A 26,152-nucleotide genomic window follows, 5' to 3' on the forward strand; every position below is an offset into this window, starting at 1 on the left:
ATTCATTTCAATGGAATGAGGAAGTAGGAAGGTGTTTTGAGGAATTGGAGGAAGTTATGTCTAATGCCCTGTTATTGGCAACTCCAGATTTCTCTAAACCATTTATAATCAAGTGTGATGCTTCCGGGTTCAGTATAGGTGCATTGTTAATGCAAGAAGGGCATCCAATAGCGTTTGAAAGCAGGAAGCTCAATAAACGAGAACGTCTTATGTCCACATACAACAAGGAAATGCTCACTATTATGCACGCACTGGCCAAGTGGAGACAATATCTTTTGGGAAGTAAGTTCTCCATTTGAACGCACCATAATAGTCTCCAACACCTCCTTCAACAAATAACACTTTCTGAAGAACATCAAAAATGGATTGAAATGGAGATACTACATGGAGATACTACATAAAAAGGGAAAAGACAATGTAGTAGCAGATGCCCTATCTAGGAAGGACGAAAAGCCAACATTACTTGCATTCTCGGTTGTTGTTCTTGAATGGCTTAATGAGATTCGAAGTGAGTATGCCAAGGATCCAGAAAAAATTGCAATAATCAATAACCTTCCAGACAACTCAAAATTTGAATGGAAGAATGATATTCTATGGTACAAAGGAAGAATCTATCTGAATTCAAACTCCAAGTTTAAATCCAAGATACTCAAGGATTCACATGATTCACTGGCAGCCGGACATGTAGTATTCTTTAAAGCTTACTACAATGCACGTCAATCATTATTTTGGAAGGGTATGAGTCGCGATATTCAGAAATATGTAGCAGAATGGGACAAATGTCAAAGAAATAAAAGTGAAAATATTATGGCACCTGGATTACTTCACCCCTTAAACATTCCGAATCTGAATTGGGAAGAAATATCAATGGACTTTATTGAGGGATTACCTGTATCTGAGGGCAAGGATGCGATTTTCGTAGTAGTCGACAAACTCACCAAATATGCTCACTTTATTGCAATGAAGAAATCGGACTCAGCTAAACAAATCGCTGAGATATTCTGCAAAAATATTTATAAATTACATGGTTTTCCGAAAGTCATTGTGAGTGATAGAGATGCCAAATTTAAGAGTAATTTCTGGAAGGAATTGTTCAACCACATAGGAACCTACCTAAATATGAGTTCCGCTTACCACTCTCAAACAGAGGTTGTCAATAAATGTTTGGAAGCCTACCTACATTGTTACACTACAGAAAAACAAAATAAGTGGGTTCAATGGTTGCATCTCGCTGAATGGTGGTATAATTCTACGTATCATATATCAACAAAAATGACTCCATTCCAAGCTTTGTATGGGTACAAACCTCCGAAGTGGAAGGATCTAGCTATTGTCCAGAAAAATCTACCAGCTGTTAAAAACCAACTAGAAGAAACCCCAAAAATCGTTCAAACTCTAAAAGAAAATTTAAATAATGCAAGAAACCGTATGAAGCAGCAAGCTGATCGAAACGTGACCAAGAGAGAATTTGAAGTTGGAGAGTGGGTATTTTTCAAGCTCCAGCCATACAAATAGATGTATTTGAAACAAAAAGGAAAAAAATAAATTGGCACCAAAGTTCTATGGACCATACTAGATCAACAAAAAGATCAACCAAGTTGCATATAGTTTAAGCCTTCAGATAAAAGTCGTGTTCACAACGTCTTCCATGTATCCTGCCTTAAAAGGGCACTTGGTGACCATCAATCAACACAAACAACGCTTCCATCCTTAGATGATGAAGGAAGGTTCATTTTAGAGCCAGAAGGTATCATATCCACCAGGGAAAAGAAAGCTCCGATCATAAGCAATCAATGAGTACTTGATCATGTGGAAGGACTTACCAGAAGTAGAAGCTTCTTGAGAAACTGAAGCGTTTTGTCAACAACATCCGTCGTTATGTATGCTTTGAGGACAAAGCATCTTTTGGGAGGAAGGCAATGTTATATAAAAAATTAGTATTTGTAAACGAATTAGTTAATTAGGGCACAATTCATCAAGAGGCACGTAGGGCTGTATTTAAGCCCGAGCCTTTCATCCTGCAAATCATCCATTCATATTCATTATTAATAAATACATATTTTTATGTCAATTGCTGGTTTTGCCTGCGCCAAAAACACATATTGAATATTATATAAAATAATTGATATGAGATGGTTACAAATGAGGGTGAGGGTCTGCTTATATACCTAGGCAGGTACCCCTTCACAAACAGTCATGTCCTTAAAGACATGCCTCTTTAATTCTGATTACTAGTTAATTAATCATTAATCATTATTACTATTATTTTTTTTTAACAAAGTCGGTTGCTGGTTATATTCCAAAAAGATTTGGGAGGCTAAGCTCCTGAGTTACATGAGCAGAGCTCATAGGCTGAGCTTGAAGACGGATTACATTACAAAATTCCCCTAAGCTATTGTCATTTCTGACTTGAAGGAAACAAGCACAAGAGTAAATTCTGACAAACTGAAATAAGAGAAGACAGACTTTACAAAACATCCTAGTCTATATTGATGTGGCTAATCTGGCGAGCCGTAGACTCATTCGGCTTGCTGTCCACTTCAGCGATCTTGAAGCTGGAAGAGCTAGTGCTTGGAGCATTGAGCTTCTCCAGCATGTATTTGAGTATATCTATTGATTCTTGAGCATGAGCGCATCGATTGGATAGGTCATTGAATTGTTCCTGCAGGGAGGAGACCCGATGGAGAAAAAGATTTAAATCAGCTTCATATTTTGCATTGGTCAACCGAGTGGATGAATCAATTTTCTCATCCAGAACACGTTGGTGCACTCTGATCTGCTCAAGCTCTTCCTGGAGGTCCCGACAGTGCAGAAAATCTTCACTACGAGCCATCTGAGAATCCTTGGTTCTGTCTTGATGATACGTGAGAAGCAGAGATCTGCTGCGTCGAGAAGGAACTATTCCAGCTATTCCAAAAAAAGAGTCGGGACAGTTGCTCAGCGGAACAGGGGAGGGGGAGCGATAAGCGCTCAGGGGAAAGAGACGAGGGCGAGGAAGACTTCCAGAACAGGGAGCACAAATGGGAGGAGCAGGTGAGCAATTGGACGGGCGGGAGGATGCATGGGCAATGGATAAATTATAGATTGACAGAAGACAAAACTTAAACACAGATGAAGCGGTCCTCAACTGGTGATATCTGAAATGCTCGAGGGGGAGCGCTGGAATGAAAGGAGGATTATGGATTGGCAGAGAAGCAAGCAGAGACCAACAATACACAGGACGAGCGGAAGCAATGAGTGGAATAGAGGAGGGGTCGGTACAAAAGGTGAATAGTAAAACAGAGTTGCCGAGAAGAATACTTAGGATTGAAAGTAAGCGGGGGGAACTGGCGCTGCAGGAGGCACAAGATGCAGGAGTTGATGAGCAGCTTTGAAAGAGGATGAGCGCTGCAGCTACAGAGCAAGCTCTGATAGAAGAGAAGGCGTGGAGACGAGGCCATAGCGCCCAGATATTTATGGTGAGCGGGCCACAAGAGGGGGAGGACAGAATCACGCGATGAGAGATGGAGGAGTCACGGATTTCACAAGGGTGACCAAATCTCGAGAGAGCTGAGAAGGCTGCAGGATTAAGAGGTAAGATATTCGATGGCAGAGAATTGACCACATCGGGATTGCCTTGGATCTTGTCAGGATACTCCTTGAAGTTTCTGCAAGATTCAAACTTTAGAGGATTGTCACAAATCATGAGATAGATCAGGGGAGGTGTTGAAAATGATCCTCATTGTTGCAGAGGATATTCCCTTTAGATCTGATGCACGCTTGACTGGCAAGTTTATCTGCTTCTTTGTTGATGGCGCAGAGAATATGGAAGAATTTAAGGTCCCAATTTTGGCTAATTATGGTTTGACATCTGCTGATAGTTTGTTGAATGAAGGTATTGGAGGCTTTGCGCTTGCTGTTCATAAGACTGATAATGATAGCAGAGTCTCCAAAGACCAACGCTTTCCTGATTCCAAGATTTTGAAGTTGGAGAAGGCCTTGATAGAGTGCCAGCGCCTCTGCTCTGTTATTAGAAAGATTTCCCAATCCCCACTCAAAGGTGACTAAGGGGTCTCCATTGGGGTTATAAATTACTCCCCCTGCCCCTGCCACTCCTGGATTTGATTTGGAGGCACCATCAAAGAAAAGGGAGTGAGAGTTGCTGTTCTGAAGCCATTCTGTAAATTCATCCTGCTTAATTCTGATTTTCCAACTGTGGCTGAGAGTGCTGGTAGGATTGCTGTAAATGTTTGCTGTTGGAAGACCCCTACTATTGTCTATCAAGCTGCTGATAAAGTCTCTTTCTTCTACGCAAAGGCTAGCAATATCAATTTTCTTTGTGTTCTTGGCAGCAATGGTTTCTATCGCTAGACTTTTAGCCTTGCTACATAATTGTCTGGTTAAGGTCTCCTGATCTCTAAAAACCTTGCGATTCCTAGTGAGCCAGATTTTCCATAAGAGTGCATATGGGAGGGCATCCCACACCCTCTTAGCGATATTATTTTTCTTGGGCTGCCAAGGGTAGCTCTTCTTCCAATTGTTTAAGATTTCACCAATGGAGGACTGAGAGTTCCAGGTGAGAGGGCCATTAGGGGCAATGCCATTCCAGCAAGAGATTGCAAAGGGGCATGAAATGAATAGGTGCTGGATAGTTTCTTCTGCCTCATGACAATTTGGGCATCGGGAGGGCCCAACAATACCTCTCTTTTGCAAATTGTCTGAGGTAAGGGTTTTCCCTTTTAGGAGGGTCCATATGAAGAATTTTACTTTAGGGATGGCCTCAGACTTCCATACTGTTTTCCAATACATCCATGGAGGAGCCGGATAGTCCCTGCTACACAAATAATGATGACCAACTTGAATTGAGTAACTGGAACCAGTGGGATCCCATCGGAAACCATCAATGCCATTTTTTATAATAGGAGCAATGTTGTGAAGATGGATCTGAAGACTGTCAATGCTCTCTTTGAGGTTTTTAGGGATGGGAGGGAAGCTCCATCCCTTCCATGCTTGAGTATTTATATCCCATTGAGAAATTTGATCTAAGCGATGTATTCCTTTGCTTTGAAGAAAGAGGAGAATTTGATCCATACCTGGCTGGCTGCTAATTGGCTGATTCCCCATAATCTTATCTGCTCCAATATTGATTTTGCTGCCACCTTTGGGGACCTTAGAGACATTTTGTGCCATGAAGGGGATAACTTTTTTGCAAAGTTTCCAAATTCTTGTGCTGCATCTGGCGGGTATTTCACTTGCTAGAAGTTGCTGCCTTGGGCTGCTGAGATATTTGGCTTCAAGAACTCTTTTCCACCAAGCTTGTTGTTCATCAATAAATCTCCATACTATCTTGCCACCAAAGGCTAAGTTTGTAAGCATTGGAGATCTGATTCCAAGTCCTCCTTTTTCCTGGCTTTGGATAACTTGCTTCCAGCTTACCAAGTTAATTTTTTTTTTCATTTTTCCCTCCCTGCTAGAGGAAATACCTGAGGATACTTTCCATTTTGTGATGAAAGGTGGCTGGGGCCTGAACAAGGGAGAACTGATATAGAGGGAGAGAAGAGAGGCCTGATTTGAGGAGAACCAATCGGCCTGCCGGGTTGAGCCAAGTGGATCCCCACTTCTGAACTTTTCTTTTTAATTTATCAAGAGTTGTTTCCCATATTTCAGCTCTTGTGGGTCCTATACTCACTGGCATTCCCAAATAGCTGAAATGGTCCCAATTTAATTTGCAAGGCACCCCAAAGATGTTGGCTATGTTTTGAAGAGTTTGAGCTGAGGCATGCCAGCCATATATGCAACTTTTGAGATGATTTATCATGCCTCCAGAATATCTCATGTATTTGTCCAAAAGAACTTTGAATCTTCGAGCTATAATTGCAGATGCTCCTCCTATTAGCAGGGTGTCATCAGCAAATTGGGAGTGGTTGATGTTTTTGACTCCATCTTCATATTTGATGCCAGTTATGAGACCTGCCTGCCGCTTGTGATCAAGGGCGCAACTGAAGGACTCAGCCATCAAGATAAATAAGTAGGGGGAAAGAGGACAGCCTTGCCTCAGTCCTCTAGAAGATTGAAAGGCAGGACCAGGCCTGCCGTTAACAAGGGGGGCTATCCAGGGTCTAGTGATGCAAGCTCTAATGAGGTCAAGAAATGAAGAAGCAAAGCCCATTTTTTGGAGAGTAGCAAACAGAAAAGAATGTCTGACCCTATCAAAGGCATTCGCCAAATCTAATTTCAGGATGAATCCCTTTTCGTTCCTAGTATGGCTTGAGTGAATAGCTTCTTGAACTAGGAGGATGGAATCTGAAATTTGCCTATTTGCCATGAAGCCACCTTGATTTTCAGATATTAGCATTGGCAATAAAGGCTTGAGGCGGGCTGCAAGAATTTTTGTAAAGATTTTATAAGAGGAATTGCAAAGGGATATGGGGCGGAAACGGGAGAAGTTGGAGGGTCGGTTCTCCTTGGGGATGAGGGCTAGATGGGTTGAGTTTGTATAACCTCCCATTTTATTTTTCTGCTGAATCCATTTAACTAATTTGATGAGGTCTTTTTTAATAGTTTCCCAGTGCTCCCTATAGAAACAGATTGGGAAGCCATCTGGTCCTGGTGCTTTGTCTGGCTGAAGGGCCCAGATGGCTCCTTTGATTTCTTCTTCCTCTATCTCTTTGTTCAGTCTTTCATTCATTTCTGCAGTGATCTTATTTGGCAGATGCTGTAAAAGATCAACATAGTCTTCTTCTTTTCCTTTTTCAGTTAGGAGTTCTTTGAAATGTTCTGAGGTGGCTTGTTTGATGGCAGCTTGACTGTTTTGCTGATTTCCTGTGCTGTCTGTGATAGTTGTTATGCTATTTCTGATTTTTCGAACTGTGGCTTGCTTGTGGAAGAAAGCCGTATTCCTGTCTCCGCCCTTCAACCAAAGTTGTCTCGATTTAATTCGCCATTTCTCTTCCTCTTCTCTTCTAATGCTATATAGCTGACTGTAGAGATTTTCTTCCTGATTTTTATCTGCCTGATGGTATTCTTGCTTTTCCATTGTGTGATGGAGGTCTTCAATTTTAGCTTTCGCTTCTCTTTTCTTCGTTTCTGGCTCTTTGTAGTGAGTTTTTGCCCAATCCTTGAGAGCATTCTTTACATTCCTGAGTTTGCTTTCCCAAATGAAACTTGGAGAACCTTCAATGTGCTGTCGCCAGGTTTGCTGAATCAATTCTTTGGCTGCCACAATGTCATTCCATAAAGAGCTGTATTTGAAGGGAAGAGGGCCCAAAGGGCAATGAGATTCGAGGGTTAAAGCGGTGGGATAATGGTCTGAAGCTGCAAAGGGAAGAATGGAGGCATGAACAGCTGTAAAGGTGGATAGAAGGGTTACATTCACCAGAATGCGATCAAGTCTTTCCATAATATTGCTTTTCCCCAACCTACGGTTACTCCAGGTGAATTTGCGATTCTTTGGGATTATATCAACAAGATCACCATGCTGCATTACATTCTCCAGTTGGTTTCTAAAAGGGTCTGGGGAGAAGCTGCCTCCGCGTTTTTCATTAGCATGCAGAATGAGATTTAAATCTCCTCCTAAAATTATGTTGCTGTTATCTTCTTCCGCTATATTGGTGCTGAGAGAGTCCCAGCAATGCTCCTTATCCCTATAATGATTCGGAGCATAGACATTGTAGATGACTAGCTGTTGGCTGCTCATGTTGTTCTTCAAGACAATCTTGATCCAGTGCTGTTCTATTATTTCTGCTGTATTGCTCCATTTAGCTTGATGCCAGAGCGTAGCAATTCCTCCAGAGGCTCCTCTGGAATCACAAACACTTCCTTTGTATTGCTTATGTTGCTCAATAATTTTGTTCATTTCTAGCTGTCCCTGCTTTGTTTCTTGAAGTAAAACAATATCTGGTTTCTCTTGGTTTATTAGGTCTTTTAAGGCATTTGCTTTGGAGGGGTGCCCTAATCCCCTGCTATTCCATGAGAGGACTTTCATCATTTCAAATGAGGGTTGCGAGGAGTTGCTCTCCCTCCCTGGTCCTTGTTTACTAAGTCCTTGTCAATTTGTCCTAAGATATAGGACTCTATGGGGTTCTGAATACCCATTGCTATATCTTTCTGGGCATTTTCATCTCTATGCTGTTTGGCTGATTTTCTTCCGGGCTTCTTTTGATTGTCAAGGGTGGCACCATGCTCCTTAGAGTTGCTTCTTGTGATTCTAAGAGGGACGGGGGGGGGGGGGGGGGGATCAGGCGGGAAGGAGGAAGAGATGATCAGAGGGAGGGGGGAATCTGAAGGGTCAGATTGAATCACAGGAGTGGGGGTATCCTTAGGAGGAGAGAGGATGTGGAAGGGATTGGAGGAAGGAGAGGAGGGAAGAGGATCAGGCTGGCGATCAGGGAAGAAGGAAGGGTGGGATGATGAGGGTGGAGGATTAGGGGGAGGTCGAGAAGATGGGCCAGCTTCAGGAGATGGTTTGGGGTTAGGGGTAGCTTTTTTTTTTACTGTTTCCCATTGCTCTTCTTGTGGAGTGTTTTCAACATCAAGTAGTTTAGTACAACGATTAGCAAAGTGGCCATATTCATGACATACCTTGCACTTGAAAGGAATCTGCTCGTAATCTAGTTGCTGAATATGAGTCCAATCATCAACCTTGAGCTTGATGGCTTCTGGCAGTCCTTTGCCCAAATCGACTTCTACACAGATGCGAGCACAAGCCTGCATGTTGTCTTTAGGTTCACTTCGATCGATGTATTTCCCTACAACATTTCCAATAGCACGAATTGATTCATCTCCTCAGCAGTGAAGGGGAAGGTGAGGAAGCCGAACCCAAACAGGAATAGCACTGGGAATGTCCAACTACGGATCGAAGTCCGGAGTCCATTTGTTGAGATATAATCCTCTGGAATCCATGAAGTAAGGCCCATTACGGAAGATTAAGTCCTTATCTTCTTTTGTTTCAAAATGAAAGGTAAAATATCCTTTCCCACAAAATCTAATAGAGATTTTCCCTTGTGTTTTATCTGACCAGTTCCTTTCCACCCATCTCTGCACTATTTTTGGAGAGGGCCAGAGTCCTGTAAATTGCCCAATAAGTCCTCTTTCTGCCAAAGCAAGGGCAGCCATGTGAGGCAAGGTTGGAGGTAAAGATACTTCCTGCAAACCATCAAGTTTTTTCACAAATTTTGAAACTGTGGGACAAGTTCGCTGTGGTGGTAAAGACCTGACCAAATCGGAGAAGGCTTGCTGAAGAACGGCCTCCTCCGGTGGAACCTCCAGAGGGGCCATGCCGAGGGCCGAGGGCCGAAGCAAGTCGCAGGCAGCAGCAGGAACCTAGCTGGGGAGCGCGTGCGACAAAATTACAATTCTATCATTATTATTTCTTATTATTTGTATTATTTTTATATATATTTTATTCATATCAGTATCACTTTCAACCTGATCTTCCAAGTAAAGAAATTTGATGAGTCACCAAACTTCTTAGAATCCTTGAAGTAAGAGATAGACATCTTGACCAAGTCAAATAGGCTCCTTTAACTTCTTCCAAAGATGATTGCTCTTGTCTCTTGATTCCTTGGGCTTGTGTTCACCTTAGCTCTGATACCATGTTAATTTTCCATTGTTCTAGGCTATTACATTCACTTAGCCCAATTTTTCCTTCAATTAGCAATCAATTTTATTTTTCAATTATAAATAACAATTGTAGATAGAACAATAAATGTAATGTACAGTAGAAGACAATCAAGAGCTATAATAAGAGACACAAGATTTGGTCAAGGACCAGGGAAAAACCCCACAAGGGGGAAAACCCTTTCAAATTCTTCTTCTATTAGATTGTCATAAAATGTTTAGTAGAGAGATACAATGATTCAATTTATCAACAAAAGAATTTAAGTCAATTCTTTGACTATCCAAGAGATCAACCAACCAATATCCAATAGACGAGCCTCAAAATCAAATCTAGTCAACAAGTCAAAGTCTGCAATTCTTCCACAGTCAATGACAGTTAAAGATGCCCTAACCAGTCCACAAGTGAAAAATCAAACTTCTCCAAATAGCTGTGTCAAAGTAGCATTAAACTTGGCCTTCAAAGATCAGTCAACCCATTAAAAACAGTGAGCAAGAACTCGGTCAAAGGAGAGAGAAAGTGCACGATCAAACTTCAAATTCATTACTAAGTTACCAGAAAACGGATACGGGAACGGATACGGGTACGGGGTTTGAAACGGATACGGCAAATTTTCAAAAAATCTGGATACGATACGGCAGGAAACGGCACATAATAAATATATAAAAATTTAAAATATATATATATATATTAAAAATAAAAAATTCATATTACCATTCATATTTCAGAATCTAAATTTAAATTATCTATGATCTATCATGATTGATGATTGATGATTCATCATCATCAATTCAATTTTCAACTTTCAACTTTCAACTCTCAACATATGCCATATGGCATAAACATTCAACATTGCTCTAAACTGCACATTATTAGTAGAATAATCACAGGGATATTCTCTGCATAATTTTCTGAGATAGAAAGCGGATTACACTGTTACAGTGAAGATCAAGAAGGCAGAACTTCGGTGATATATCACAGTAAATGTTTCAATCTCAGACTTCAGTGCTATATCTCGGTGCCTCCACAACAAATAAGTTTGGTGCTATCACAGTGATAAGGGTTCAGAGTCCAGACTCGATTGATCTCTAATATGTTGTTTACCAAATTTAGTCCCACAAATCCTTCACAATTAAGTTATTAACTCATGCATCAAAAACGTAACTTCCAGCCTTAAATTTAAATAAAAATTCTACTACGCTAGTTGCCTATTTACTCTAAATTTCGATCACAAGCTTTTCAAATTGAAATTTGAATCATGTTTATACCAGCAACTATATTAGTATATAAATGGTTTCTCACTGGACCTCTTGTAAATTGTAATTTTGTAAAAGTCTTAACAGTGAACACCTGTTTCGGCTATAGGTCTGCTTATTAAGTTATTTGTTGAGCAGCTCTGTGAAAAAATTAACCTCCATACTTATAAGTTATTAATGATAGCTGGGAAATCTATAATATATATAGTATATCCATTCTGGAATCTGATATAATGATGACTCACAGAGTCACAAATTTAAAATTTTAAACCAGTAGAGTAAATGGCTTTTCAAGTTTTCTCCAGAGTCCATAATGAAACTAAAGGGAAGTAGAAAGGATGGCAAGTGAAACTATAACCGTAACGCTGCTCTAAACTTTGGGTTGATTTTAGGGATTTTTTCAATTCCATACAGAACAGCCATAGTTATGCCCATACTGCAGTATATGAATTTTGAAATTGAATACAGATATAGTATCACCAACAATACGTTGATTTAACCATACCATATAGTATGGAAGGATATGGCAGTATCTATATTTCTCCCATATTTCTATATGCTAAGGGCTTGTACGGTAGATGGATTTGCTTTGTCTGCTTGCGGTGGGCTCACCATCCTAAGCTGGAGTCTCGTGGATACAACTTATTAAAGTTTTAAACCATACGACAACTTAAAAGTTAAAAGTCTTTTTAACTTCTTGTTTGCAGAATATAGAATAACGGTATAACCCCGTCATCTGTATTGACAGTCTCTAAATTGTCCGATATCTGCTCTGAAGCAAAGTATAAAGAAATATAGATACGATCTTTCATATAAACTATAGTGATTTCAGTTTATCAAACCAGGTGATAAAAATATCAATAAATAACAAATGCAAAATAAAATACACAACCACCAGTGTATGCGAGTGTGTGTAGCGTATTTAGCCCAGTTGGAAAGGAAACTATAACCGTAACCGTAACGCTGCCATTTTAGAATCGATAGTATAAGCTATTAAAATTTAAAAGTTACGTGCGTCGTGTACCTTGAGGGCCGAGGCTTGTTCGATGCCGGCAGGAACCAGTCACTCCAGAAAACTCTCAACTCTCACTGCTCAGCGGCCGCACTCACTCAGGAATCAGAACTCGTCGTTTAGGGATTAGGTATAATAAGGTTAGGTAAGATAGTTATTAATAGGGAATAGAACGAATTTGGAACGCCCGCCAAGTGAATTTAGACCGTCGGCCAAGTGAATTAAATCAGTTCCCGGCGGCCACGAAAATCAGTTCAAAACGTATTGAATTTTCCCAAATACGCATTCGATTTTTCACATACGTATTGAAATTTCTCTGATACGAATTCGATTTTTTCAGATGCGTATTAGAAAATTCGAAATACGTTTTCAGTTTCTCTGAAACGTATCAGGTTTTTTTAAACGGGACGTGTTCTCCTTCAAAACGCCTGAAAAACGGCAAAATTTTTTTTGATACGTTTCCAAACCTGAAAAAACGTTTTTCGGCCGTTTTTCCGGCGTTTCTGGGCGAAATACGTTTCTGATACGGGAAACGGCGTTTTTGCCTGCCAGGGAGCCGTTTCCGGTATCTTAGATTCATTATGGTCAACAGAAGTCAAACTGCCCAAAAAATCTCAATCTCTGTGCCAAAGAGTGCATCCTCCAAAAACAGATCCAAATCAGGTCAAAACAAGTCAAATTTGTTGGAAACACTGAGAGGGGGGCGGGGGAAATCAGTTTTTCTTAGCAATTAGCACTTTATTAATATTTTTCAGAGCATTAGTGAATCTTCAACAGTATTATTATTATTCAGTATCATATAGAAAAACCAATAAACAACACCATACAACAATGTAGAAAGATAGACACAATTAACACAAGATTTTTAAGTGGAAAACCCCCTCCGGGTAAAAAACCACCGAACGCTTCTTAGTAATTGTCTTCTCCTCTTTTAAAATAAAATAATTACATCAAGTTTTCAACTCCAACTGAAGGAGGCTCCAACCCCCTAGTTTATAGGCACCAACTTGAAGGACACACCAACACCCTGTGTTTTATCAGCACCCACTGAAAGGACGCACCAACACCCTACTGCAGGCTCCGAGCTGCCTTAGCACCACCTTGTCGCACTTAAGTGTTCTCAGGCACCAACCTGAAGGTGACTCCAATCACCTGCCTTGCACCACTCTACCACCCTGAAGAGCCGACAGACAACGTTTCACAATTTTCAGACTGGATACCCCTGTGCTCTGAATCAATATTAGAAAGTTGAATAGAAGATAATGTTGCTATGCTCAATATGAAATTATGAATACCCTATCAAGTCCACTGCACGACACTGCTCTAACTAATCACTGCACGACATTGTTCAAATTTACCACTGCATATCACTGGTCAAACTGATTGCTGGCCACTGCACATAACTGTTCAAACTGATCACTGCATATGACTGCTCAGACAGGCCACTGCACGTCACGACTGACAACTGCACATCATTGTATATCACTGCTCAAATTGATCACGACATACATCGTCAATGCACTGCACTGCTCACAAATAAATAAGCATTCAAGAGCTTATAAAATTGCCTAACCAAATCACTGAACCAAGCTGCTAATGCTCCTGCAAATACTGGGCACTGATGTCCAATGATGGCAGAATCCTAGATGCCTTAGGCTATCCCTATGACCTTCTTGCAATTGTCTCAAGCTTTCCCAAAAAAGGGTACCAACATATGTCTTATTATTGCTGCTGCAAATCACAAGTCTTATTACTAGCAAAATAAATTCAAATACGAAGTAAACAATACCGATAAAACTTACCTTGATTTCGCTACAAGTATGGACTAAAGAAGGGTGCAATCAGACCCAATGTTCAATGTCGAGTTTGTTTTTGAATCTGACCTTGTTCCTTGCAGGTCTGAATTCTTTAAAGAGACCAGAGCGCTGAGCCTTAAAGATCTGTCCTAAATCTTTACTAATCCTAATATACCTAAAACTAGTCCTAAAACCTACCTTCAAAAACTTCCTAGACTGGGCCCTAACTAAACACCTCAAGACTTAGGACTAGCCCTCGTCATCACAGATCCGAGGCATTCAATAGGAGCATGGGTCTAAAACTGTTGCAAGGTGACCTCAGACCGAGACAAAACTTCCTATGGCCAAAGATCTGTGATGATGAAGGTCCTGTAGCATGAAGAACATACCAACAGATCCCAAGCAAGGTTATGAATCTTCAAGAATTGACTTCGCTTAGTCTTGTACCAGATGTGAGTAGATCATTACCCAACGAGTCACTAAAAAGGTTCCAAAACACCAAGCCCTAACCCTCACTGGATAATCCTACATTAACTCCTTAAGGTAGTCGAAAATTTCAGAGTATCTTCACTTGATCATTCGTTCAGTTCATCACTTTGGAGAACTGATTAGGCCTCTTTTATAGCCTAATTTTTTAATGGAAGGGGCTTCTTAGGATCATTCAAATTCCTAATTAGAAGGGTGATCTTTTAAGAATTTAATTGATTTGGGAAGAATAAGTCTTTTAAGAAATTAAATTTAGACTTTAATTTATTTAAATATAAACTTCAATTATTTTGTTGAGCTTCAAAACCCCTATCCATCCTAGATTATTGGCAAATAATAATTCATGTGTGATCTTTGGTCTTAGGGAGACTATTTTAATTAATTGTGGGCGACCTTATAATGTGAGCTTTTAATTTGACCAAGAATAGGCTGTCACATCACCACCTCATGGAGTTTTGACCCATTGACTGGGGTCATCAATTTCAAACATGAATATCTCTCAAACCAGGAGGCCTCTCGGGGCATCCCACATACCACTAGAAACATCTTGACGAGGAGAATCCAATGATTGGATCACCAAACCAAACTCAAAGATTTTCCACTTCAAAAACCCTCAACAAGGTAAGGGTATGTCCTAAGTCTAGGGAATCCAAACCCAAGGACCTGGGTTTTCAACCATCTAATAGTGGAACTTCCAACTTGATGTAATTCTAACAATTATAAAAGCGTTCATTAACCGTTTGACATCAATCATTGGTGATTTAGTCAAAGTCAAACCCAGTCAAACTCTTGGACTTGACATCAATGACAATACCATACAACAAAATTTCCACGGTCAAAGTTGGTCAAACCATCCCAAACAGAAGTCAAATTTCGGTCAATAGAAAGAGACCTACTCCTCCTCGCACGTGTGAAAAGAACTTGCAATCTTTAGAGCTGTATGAACCATAGAAGAGAAGAAATGAATGTGTTGATGGTACTCCAAAGTGATGTGCCTTGAGGTGTATTTATATGGGGTTTTGGAGACCCAGTTTGTCTTTAAAGTTGACCTGAACTTTTGTGCACATGTGGGTTTTCACATTAAAACTAAATTTTTCCTTAACCAAATTAAATTCTTCCAAGGGCAAAGAGAGTCTTCTCCGGATGAGGAAGGTTGTCCAAAGGAGGGAATTTGTCCCAAAGATGCGAAATTAACATGATGCACTAATTGAGTAGAGGCAGATTTGATTGACAGGGATTGTTTTGCAATTTTTTGTATTGCAGTTTCTTTTGTATCAATATCGAGTACAAGTGGATCCATTGTGAAAATTGTGAAACATGGTCTGCCGTGGTGAGCTAGAGGTTGGAGCCTTCAGGGCAAGTGGCGGCTTGCTAAGTAGGGTGGTAGAGTGGTGTAGGGCAGGAGAGTGGAGTCTCCTTCAGGTTGGACACTGAGAACACTTCGGAGCGACAAGGTGGTGCTAGGGAGGGTTGGAACTTGCACAAGGCGTTGAAATGTCCTTCCAATTGCAGTTGGTAAATAGGCTATTGGAACATCTTTCATGTTGGAGCTTGTAAACTAGGGCGTTGGAGCGTCCTTCCTATTGGAGCTGATAAACCAATGGGTTAGAGCCTCCATCAATTGGAGTTGAGAGTCTTGGAAGTTGGAGCATCCTAATTGATGTAAATCTTTTTGAAGACAAATATTAAGAAGTGTTCGGAGGTTTTTCTTCCGAATGGGTTTCCTCCTAAAAATCTGTTGTCTATTGTCTTCATGTTTGTGCATTGTTGAATGGTGTTGTTTACTATTCATGTGATGTTGATTTATGTTGATCTAATGTTAATGATAATTAATGCTCTGTGAAGTTAAAAGTACTAATTGAAGAGAAACACTGATTCACCCCCTTCTCAGTGTTTCAAACAAGTATGTCTGCCGTTACATCAAAGGCTTGTTGATCATTATCATTGCCATAGAATGATATTGCCTTTTGCTGTCTTTACACTTTCAATCTTGATTAGCACACATCGTGATCACTTAGAGTACCCTTTTGATTTTTGATGAGGTTCCTGGAACAAATAATATTAGTCTCCTTTTAGAGAGCTTGATTGTATCTGGCATATAAGATAGAATCATTACAATTTGAAAATTACAATGTAGCAGTTAATGCAGTAAAAATAATAATGATTTCGCTGTAAGCCTTGATAAGTTGTACGGTTGGAGGTTTCTGTATTATTTCTTATGGATTTTTGTCAAGGATTCCATTAGTTTCTTATATATGGATCTTTCAACTTTAACTCTTACCATGCTGACATGACTTATGTAGTTGTTCTGTAATCCTTATTCAGAACTTCTATGAAATATTGATGCAGCTGGTTATCGAGAAGCTATTTATCACCTAAAGAAACTAATAAAAGGAGCAGGAAAGAAAGCATACACATTTGTCATGGGACGGCCAAATCCAGCCAAGCTTGCAAACTTTCCAGAGGTATGCCAGCTTTGTGTCTTGGAATCTGAATATCCAGTCTAAAATGTTCTTTTCTTCCAAAACAAGGAGGTAAATTGCAGCATAGGGTGATATTCCTGGCTAATAGTGATCTTGTTATTGGCAGTGCAATGTTTTTGTTTATCTTGCTTGTGCACAAACAGCATTATTAGACAGCAAAGAATTCTTGTCTCCTCTCATTACGCCGTATGAAGCTGTACTTGCTTTCACAAGGTAATATCTCAGAATGACTTTTCATTTCTTCGATATTGCTAATTTAGTAGTAGTAGGAGAAGTAATGAAGTTACTTGAAATGCCTGATCTGACTGCCATTGGATTTGGAAATATTTCCAAAATGGAAGCAGATTGTAAACATGGGGATGTATTCGAAGAATATAGGAAATTTGTGGTGCATAAGCAAAAGATACAGACATAAATGTGGTGAGAATAATAAATGTCAGGTATATTAGTGATTCTTCAGCAAATACATGGTTAAGAGCGCAAGATAGACTAGCCACATTACATATAGCACCGTCTCATCTAATAACCTCTCAAAATCAATGTTGAAAAGAAACAATACAAATATTGTGGTAGAAAATATATTGCCAAGGGTCTGGAAAGAAACTTGCACCATCAGTGAAAATATTAGATCAACAAACTTCAAATAATACAAAAAATATTCATCTTTTTTCAGAACTTTTAAACATCTAAACTTACAAGAACATTAAATAAACACATCGCCACACAGATATGGAAAGAAAATGATATACAAGATGCAGAAGATGTCTAGTGATACACCACACATCAATATTGAATCTTGTCCTGAATCCCTACACTTGAGCCTCAAAGTATCATAAAAAATTATAGTAAGCATACCTCATCATCATGACAACTACAGTGAAATCAGATAAATACACTAGCAATTCCTGCCTTCCCTTTAATGGGCAAAGGTAATGTCTCTTATTTTAGGAGATGGAAGCCATGAGGCTAGAGCTTGACTTTAACATCATCTACTAAGTCTAATCCCTTGTGTTTGTGTCTGTGTCACTCCTTATGAAGGTGGTGGCTTCCTCCTAGTGTTAATATCCACCATCTTGTGTAAAGGAGTATTCTCCAAAACATTCTCATCTACCACACTCCTTACTGCCACCTCCTCTGGTGCATCCTCCTGTATTCACTTAGGGACCTCCTCCATGACAGGCCTCTTAGTCGTCACCCGCCATGTAGTAGTAGTGTCAATCCCATCCAATGAAATGGCCTCCATGTCATATATTTTCTTAAGCTTCTTCACCCACAATTGGAGATGGTAGTAGATGTACACCATATCATCAAGGTATTAGATTTTAAACTTGTGTAAGGGTCTTAAATTATAATGCATAATTTATACAACCTATATGCTTTATATTTAGTGATATGCATTGACGGTCAGGGTAGATCAATCTTGCCCTGCCTACCCTATTTAGTATCGAAACGTCTCCCTCCTGTTGTCACCTGAATTGTACAGGCACCGCAACAACACTTAGGACGGGGGTTGTCACTTTGATCCCCGTCCACTCGTTCTAGCTATCTCCCAACATCAGCCTATAGGGGGTAGTCCCTATGGAATGAAGGGAAGGAAAACAAGTTGAGAATCAACTTACTTGGGAGACATGGATGAATGGCCTAGCCACTTGGTTGAAATTAAGCTAGATTATGATTAAATTAGATTTTCTATTATGAGACTAGTGCCTTAATGGAGTCACAAATTCTTGCTTCTTGTGAATTGGAACCAAATGATTGGATTGACACCTGCTGTTCAAATGATTACTAACCTATGTGAGATGCTTATGCAAGAGATTATGAGTGAGGTTTATCTTGAGTTAAGATTCCCTTAAGTTGTTTGAGTACTTTGATTAGAGACCTTTTAATGGTACTTTAACAATAGCGAAATGCAAATCTTAAACAAGATAAATTGCTTATGGATACAAGTGCAAATTTCACAAGATATCAAATAACCCAAGATGCCAAATGATAACAAGAGTTAATCAAGATGCTGGTCACGGATTTATGACAATTTATATCAGCACTATTACTTCAGAAAATTCAGATTTACCAATGTATAACAACAGTGCATAAACCACTCCAAATAATGAAAATTACTCAACACATTGAAGCATAAAATTTCCAAATTAACCAGCAATGTAAATTAGCTTCTTTAGCACACTTTACGATGGAGTATTCAACAATATTTCAGATCTGATTTTAAGATTACAACAGTAAGTAAAGACAGATCAGCAAGATAAAAACTTCCCAAACTAGATATCCAATATGCCAAAAAATAGCAAAATGCACCAGAACTTGAGAATTTCAAATTTAGGGCTCTAGGTGAGTTTGCCTTAGCAATTTTCAGATCTGATATGATTATTACAGCAGTGAATTAACCACAGACCGGCAAGATTAACCCAGCGAAAAATTGCTGCCAAATACTTATAAAAATATAAACTTTTCACCAAGATAAAAAAAAATTAATTTTTTGATTTTTTAGAGAATATGATTAAGAAAATTCAGAACTGATAAACTAATTACAACAGTCAATTAGTTACAGATCAGAAAGCTAAAAATACTAAATATGCTGCCCCAAATGTCTAAAAATAATTTTTGCCGGGAAATTGAAGATTCAAAATTCTAGTCCTAATTAACTATATGTTTCAGAAATTTTTAAGAGTTGAATTTCATTGTTATGCAGTAAATTCCGACAAGCTAAAATGTTAGATATAGGTCAAAATAGAGATGCCCAAGTGGCCAACACTTGTGAAAACTTAGATTTTGCAATTTTAATCGATTTTGACCAATTAGAATATAGTTTTAGGGCTTAGAAGTTTATGATTTAACTGCTGTAATGAAACAAAAGCAAAATGAGGGTTTGGAGGTCAAACCCTAGGCCTAAGACTTTGAAGACCCTGTCGTGGAAAATTGTTGAAATTTGGGAGTACTTTGCTGCTTGCTGAGATGAATTTTGAGACCTTAATCCTGCAAAACGGCTAAGCATTTAGCCGTAATCTCCATATTAGGGTTTCAAGTCAATTTTGGGGCAAAAGAGGCCAAAATTTGGAGAACTAGGACAAGGGAAGCGAATATGTGGGGATAAGTGGGCTAGGATGATAGATCAGGCCACAAGGAGGCTGGAAATGGCCAAGAAGGGCCAATGCTTTGCCCAAAGAGGCTAGCGTTTGGGAAATAGGGGTCTAGGGGCCAAACCCCAAGGCCTAAGGCATAGGGCCTAAGGCCTAAGGCATAGGACCTAGGGCCTAAAGGCTCCATAAGTGAGCCGCAAGCCCTTAGAGGGTTGTGACCAAGGAGGAGGAGGAGAAAGGGCTGAAGGAGGGGGGTCGAAAAGGAGGATAGGCCTGCGCAGGCCTAAAAAGATAACGCAAAGGGAAAGGAGGGATGGTGCAGGCCAAGAGTGAGAGACGCGGGGCTTGGAGGAGGTAGATTTGGCCCCGTGAAAGCCAAAAACTGAAAAACCCTTGCTTTGAAATTTTTTTTTATGCTTCAACTATTTGATTTTCTGAAAATTTTGCCATGGGAAACCTGCAAAATATTCCAAGAGAATAGGTCTTACCCTCAAGGGCCTAGATCTAGCTCTTCTTCCACTTAACTCCTTGATCTAACCTGCAAAAGTAAAAATAGAAACACCCAAACCCCAAATATATACAAAATAAATTTAAAACACTAATCCAAGCTAGAAAAATGAATTACAATTACAATTTACAATTTAATTTACAAAATATACATGGGTTTCTTAAAATGGATTTTCAGAAAATAATTTTTTCAATATTTTTTACTTGAAAGAAGGACTAAAATGTTCAGAAAAATTAATGCTTCACTATAGCCCAAGTTAAGATTAAATCCACCATATAAAAACTAGAGATCCAAGCAACAATGAGTGTTGCCCAAGTTTGTGAACTTGGAGGTGAAGAACTGAAGTACCTGCAAACACCATGTATTTATCTCAAAAAAAATCTGTTAGATCACATGGGGAATCAAACCACCTAAGATTAGCCTAAAACTATCAATAGTATGATGTTATCTCTATCTAATGAAAAGACATATCTTAGCAATATTCAGCACAACATAGAGATGCCCGTAGTCAGCACATACCATAAATCAATAAGCAAAAACTCCGTAAATTGGACCCCAAAGTATTTTACTATGATACAAAAAATAGTACCCAGTGGGACAATAGTTTACACAATGCTTCAGCAACAATTCTAGCCAGAGATCAAGATGACTAGAGACTCAAATGACTCTCTAATTTATAGATAAATCCTCCAAATGAAAAAATAACAGCTAGTTTCTTTGATCCTTGTCAAAATAATTTCGGCCGTTGATAAACACTTCAAGATCTTTTAATTTTGGATCTTGATTTTTTTTTTGAGAAATTTTCGAATTTATCATTTAATTCCATTTTAATTAGCTCAAAATTAATTATTTTGAGCTAATTTCCTCAAAAATTTGACTTTGACTTAACCACCAAGGTCCAAAGGTCCAAATTTCTTGAAATATACAATATTCCCTTGGTGGAGGACCTTTAAAAATTGATTTTTTTAAGACCCACGAATTTTTCCATTTGGAGAATTTATTTTCCTAAAACAATTTAATTTGACTATAATTAATTAATTTTCTGGCTTAGGATTTAATTTTTTTTTTTGCCAGAAAAATTAATTAATATACACATGAGGGGATTAATTATTTTTTCAACCCTCTAATACATATGATTTTTTTTTTACAAGACTCAAAGAGGGAATACACATTCATTTTAGACTCTCAAAACACATAACCCATCTATGACTCAATATGATTTAGTAAACCAAGTGAATTGTAATAAAATAATTTAGCCAATTAGCTTCAATTATTCCCAAACCATTTTTACATCAGACTTGACTAAAACACTAGGACTCACCTAATAATTCGACAATAAAGTTCACCCTAGCTTTGGGGGTTTAAGTTGGAGGGAAATTTTTTTTTTGATTCGCTGTGTTGGAAAACACAGGTAATCAATGAGGTTAAAAGACCTCCTAGGATGGAATTCATCATCAAATTATAGGCTTACCTAGGTTGTTACATAGACTCATGGTTTCATTAAGATCATTTACAATATATAACTTGTAGAATGGGATGACCATGACACACGGACTACTAATATGTGATCCAGTCCTTGTTGAAAAAGTTGGTACTTTAGCTTTCCCGAAACTTTGACAATTTGAGTACAACATCTGGCTCCATATGGGGACACATTGCTTCCAAGAAGTAAAGTGAGAATCCCAAAATCCTGCATCCAAGGAAACGAAAGTCCATTAAGTAGATATCCATTCAACATCGAAATCATCATGCATATAGAAAATGCTGTTGGAATAGGAGATCTACTCTAACAAACCGAAATATAAAGGACATAATATAAATGCGTGAAATAAACTATTTAACGACATGAAATAAAAAGGGAATAGAGTTAGAGATACTATACAAAACGATTCCCAATGGCATCAGATGTCATCAACATGGTGCCGACTTTCTGGCAAGTCTGTGGGCTGCTTCTTGGTTGTGCCATGCTGAATTCTGACAATGGTAGGACTCTGTCTTATCCAAATATCGAGCTACTCCCGAGCATCAGATGCATTAAAATTTTCCTTCTTCTCTTTCGCCTTTTATGCTTGCTCTTGGTAGGATGCGATGTTGATGTTGACACGATTGATATGCAACTTTCTATTTGATTCGGATAACTTTCATCTGGAAAATTTGGAATGCCATTGATTTTTGTGCCTTGCTCTTCTTGCTTTCGTGACCCTGTTCTGTCAAAGCCGCTGGATCATTGTTGCAATCATCGATCTGATTTCCTTCAATTTCCTTCCTGCTTGGATCATCCTCGTTTAAACATTTCTCAATGGGGTCAGTGACTTCTTCATAATAAGATGAAGGTTGCTTGGGTGGGCTGGGAGGTTCATGTATTGGATCCTTTTTGTCTTGGTTGGAGTTGTTATTTTTCCAACATTTGTAGCTTACTTTGAAGAGTGACTTGTTCAGTTCTTATGGCATTTATTTCATTAGCATGTACCGATTCCATAATTTTCATTTGTTGTACGTGATCAGCCTCCATGGTCTTAATTACGCGCTGCAACCTATCCTCAATGGCTTTCATTTGATTGGAATGCTTATCCTTAAGAACACTGATTTCCTTGGCATGATTTTCCTTCATGGTGATTAAATGGTCTTACATGGTGGTCCTTTGTTTAGAATGATTAGTTTCCATGATTTTCAGCTCCTTAGTGGACTTTTCTTCTTTGGCTAATAACCTGTTCTGAAGAGATATTTGATTAGCTTCCATGTCCTTTATCATTCTATTATGATCTTCTTGAATAGAATTCATTTGTTTCTTAAGATTTATTTTTATGGAACTTAGCTTCTCAACATGTTCCTCTTCTATGTTATCCACCATGTTCTGAAAATTGATCCTTTTATTATATTGAGCAACTTCCATTGTTTGTAATCTGTTTCCCATGGAAGTCATTTCTCTGGCATGATCTGCTATTAGTTTTGCTTGACTAAACTGTATGTCTTTGATCATTTGAGTTAATTCTTTAACAAGACACTTATCATTTTCCTTTTCATTGTGAAAACAATTAATCTGGTTACTGGTCCCTGCCTTTGTACTATCGAAAATTCTTCTTGCAATGGCACAAGTGGACTTATCATGACAGTGATTACAATATCTACAATACAACACATTCTCTTGATCACTAATGTGGTGTAATTGATTCTCTTGCATCTTCTTTATGAGATTTTGCATATTAGCAAATTGTTTATCCTCCTTAACTTGTATTCTTTTAACGATCTCTATTAATTCTTTAACCTTGTTTTCCTCTTCTGGAGGATCATGAGGATAACCTTGAGTGTTAGTACAATGAAAAGGGACAGACAATTAATCCATGATGACTTACTAATGGATGTCAGAGAGAGAGATCCTTGTTCAAGAAAATCAAGAGATCCACAAGAAGCGAGCCTCTAGCAGAAATTCTTGAAAAACTTGAAAGAAGTGGAGTTGCCACTTGAACATGAATTTGTTTCCAAAATCTAGAAGGCAAAAACCGAAAAGTTAGTCAGGGAAAAGCAGGTGGATATCAAGGACGCTTCCCGTCTGAGAAAAATGAATGCTTACTAGAATGTAATTTGTTTAGCCGAGCTCTGAGAGTAGGGTAGGGTTAAGTAAGCTACCAAGATTCTTTCTAATGTAAGCCTTTGTGAATGGATGAAACAGTGGAGTCGCCACCCAAACAGGAAACTGACCCAAATGTCCAGGTGCTCAAGTGCAAATAGAAGAGTGAATAAGGTGATGAGATTAGAGAATGCGATGTCAAGAAGATGAAAATAGATTAGAGGATTACGAAGATTAATGAGAATGTCGTCAACAACAAGGTCCAATAAATTGGTCCCTGACAACAACACCAAAAAATGTTGAGCCATTTGACAGGCTAAATGGAAAATGAGAGATCAATAATGAGAATGTCATTAACCCCAGAAACAAGACAAACTTGTCCCCGACAACGGCGCCAAAAAATGTTGTCGCCTAGATTGTACAGGCACCGCGATAACGCTCAGGACGAGGGATGTCACTATGATCCCCGTCCACTCCGTTCTAGCTGTCTTCCAACAATAGGTTATGGGGGTTAGTCCCTATGGAATGAATTGAAGGAAAGCAAGTTGAGAATCAACTTACTTGGGAGACACGGATGAGTGGCCTAGCCACTTGGTTGAAATCAAGCAAGATTATGATTAAATTAGATTTTCTATTATGAGACCAGTGCCTTAATAGAGTCACAAATTCTTGCTTCTTATGAATTGGAACCAAATGATCGGATGGACACCCGCTAATCAAATGATTAACTAATCTATGTGAGATGCTTATGCAAGAGATTATGAGTGAGGTTTATCATGAGTTAAGATTCCTTTAAGTTGTTTGAGTACTTTGATTAGAAACCTTCTAATGGTACTTTAACGATAGCAAAATGCAATTCTTAAACAAGAAAAATTGTTTACGGATACAAGTGCAAATTTCACAAGATATCAAATAACCCAAGATGCCAAAGGATAACAAGAGTTAATCAAGATGCTGGTCACGGATTTATGATAGTTTATGTCAGCATTACTACTTCAAAAAATTCATATTTACCAATGTATAACAACAATGAATAAACCACTCCAAATAATGAAAATTATTCAACACATTGGAGCATAAAATTTCGAAGTTTACCAACAATGTAAATTAGCTTCTTTAGCACAATTTACGATGGAGTATTCAACAATATTTTGGATCTGATTTTAAGATTACAATAGTATGTAAAGACAGATTAGCAAGATAAAAACTTCCCAAACTAGATATCTAATATGCCCAAAAATAGCAAAATGCACCAAAACTTGAGAATTTCAAATTTATGGCTCTAGGTGAGTTTGCCTTAGCAATTTTCAGATCTGATATGATTATTATAGTAGTGAATTAACCACAAATCAGTTGATTAACCCAACCAAAAATAACTGCCCAAGACTTCTAAACATAGAAACTTTTCACCAAAATTTAAAAAACTCATTTTCTTTGAGTTTTTAAAGAATATGATTCAGAAAATTCAGAACTGATAAACTAATTACCGTAGTTAGTTAGCTACAGATCGACAAGCTAAAAACACTAAATACGTTGCCTCAAATGTTTAAAAATAGTACGATTTTGCCGGGGAACTGAAAATTCAAAATTTTAGTCCTAATTAAGTATATATGCTTCAGAAATATTTCAGACTTGAATTTCACAGTTATGCAGTGAATTCCAGCAAGCTAAAATGTCAGATCTAGGTCGAAATAGAGATGCCTAAGTGGCCAAAACTTGTGAAAACTTAGATTTTGCAATTTTAATCGATTTTGACCAATTAGAATATGATTTTAGAGCCTAGAAATTTATGATTTGACTGATCTAATGAAACTGAAGCAAATTGAGGGTTTGGAGGTCAAACCCTATGCATGAGGCCTTGAAGATCCCACCGTTGAATCATTGAAACTTTGGGAGTACTTTGCCGCTTGCTAGAGATGAATTTTGAGACCTTAATCTTGCAAAACCGCCAAGTATTTCGCCTTAATCTTCAGATTAGAGCTTTAGGTCAAGTTTGGGGCAAAAGAGGCCAAACTTTGGAGAAATGGGACAAGGGAAGCGAATCTGTGGGGATAAGTGGCTTAGGATGATAGATCGGGCCACAGGGAGGCTGGAAATGGCCAAGAAGGGCCAACACTTTGCCCAGAGAGGCTAGCGTTTGAGAAATAGGGGTCTAGGGGCCAAACCCCAAGGCCTAAGGCCTAGGGTCTAGGGCCTAAAGGCTCCACAAGGGAGCCGCAAGCCCTTAGAGGGTTGCAACTAAGGAAGAGGAGGAGAAAGGGCAAGGGAGGAGAGCAAAAAGGAGGAGAGGCCTACAAAAGCCTAAGGAGTGCTAACGGTCAGCCTAGGAGGGCCGAAAAGATGACACAAAGGGCAA

At 38.8% G+C, this 26,152-nt stretch overlaps 1 protein-coding gene across 2 annotated transcripts in view; it reads left to right on the forward strand.

Annotated features, from left to right (window-relative positions):
* The window catches only part of LOC149197567 (diphthamide synthesis DPH2 family protein), a 299,511-nt gene that overhangs the window by 178,118 nt on the left and 95,241 nt on the right, over positions 1–26,152 (forward strand). For both annotated transcript variants that reach the window (XM_089405897.1, XM_089405898.1), the window contains 2 exons: positions 16,495–16,610; positions 16,735–16,841. In XM_089405897.1, coding sequence (XP_089262023.1) covers positions 16,495–16,610; positions 16,735–16,841 — 223 coding nt within the window. The remainder of the gene's footprint in view (positions 1–16,494; positions 16,611–16,734; positions 16,842–26,152) is intronic.

This window comes from Pinus tabuliformis, chromosome 2_2, assembly GCF_031772625.1.
Source record: "Pinus tabuliformis cultivar Carrire ecotype Pingquan chromosome 2_2, CPIR1, whole genome shotgun sequence".
Taxonomy (NCBI): domain Eukaryota; kingdom Viridiplantae; phylum Streptophyta; class Pinopsida; order Pinales; family Pinaceae; genus Pinus; species Pinus tabuliformis.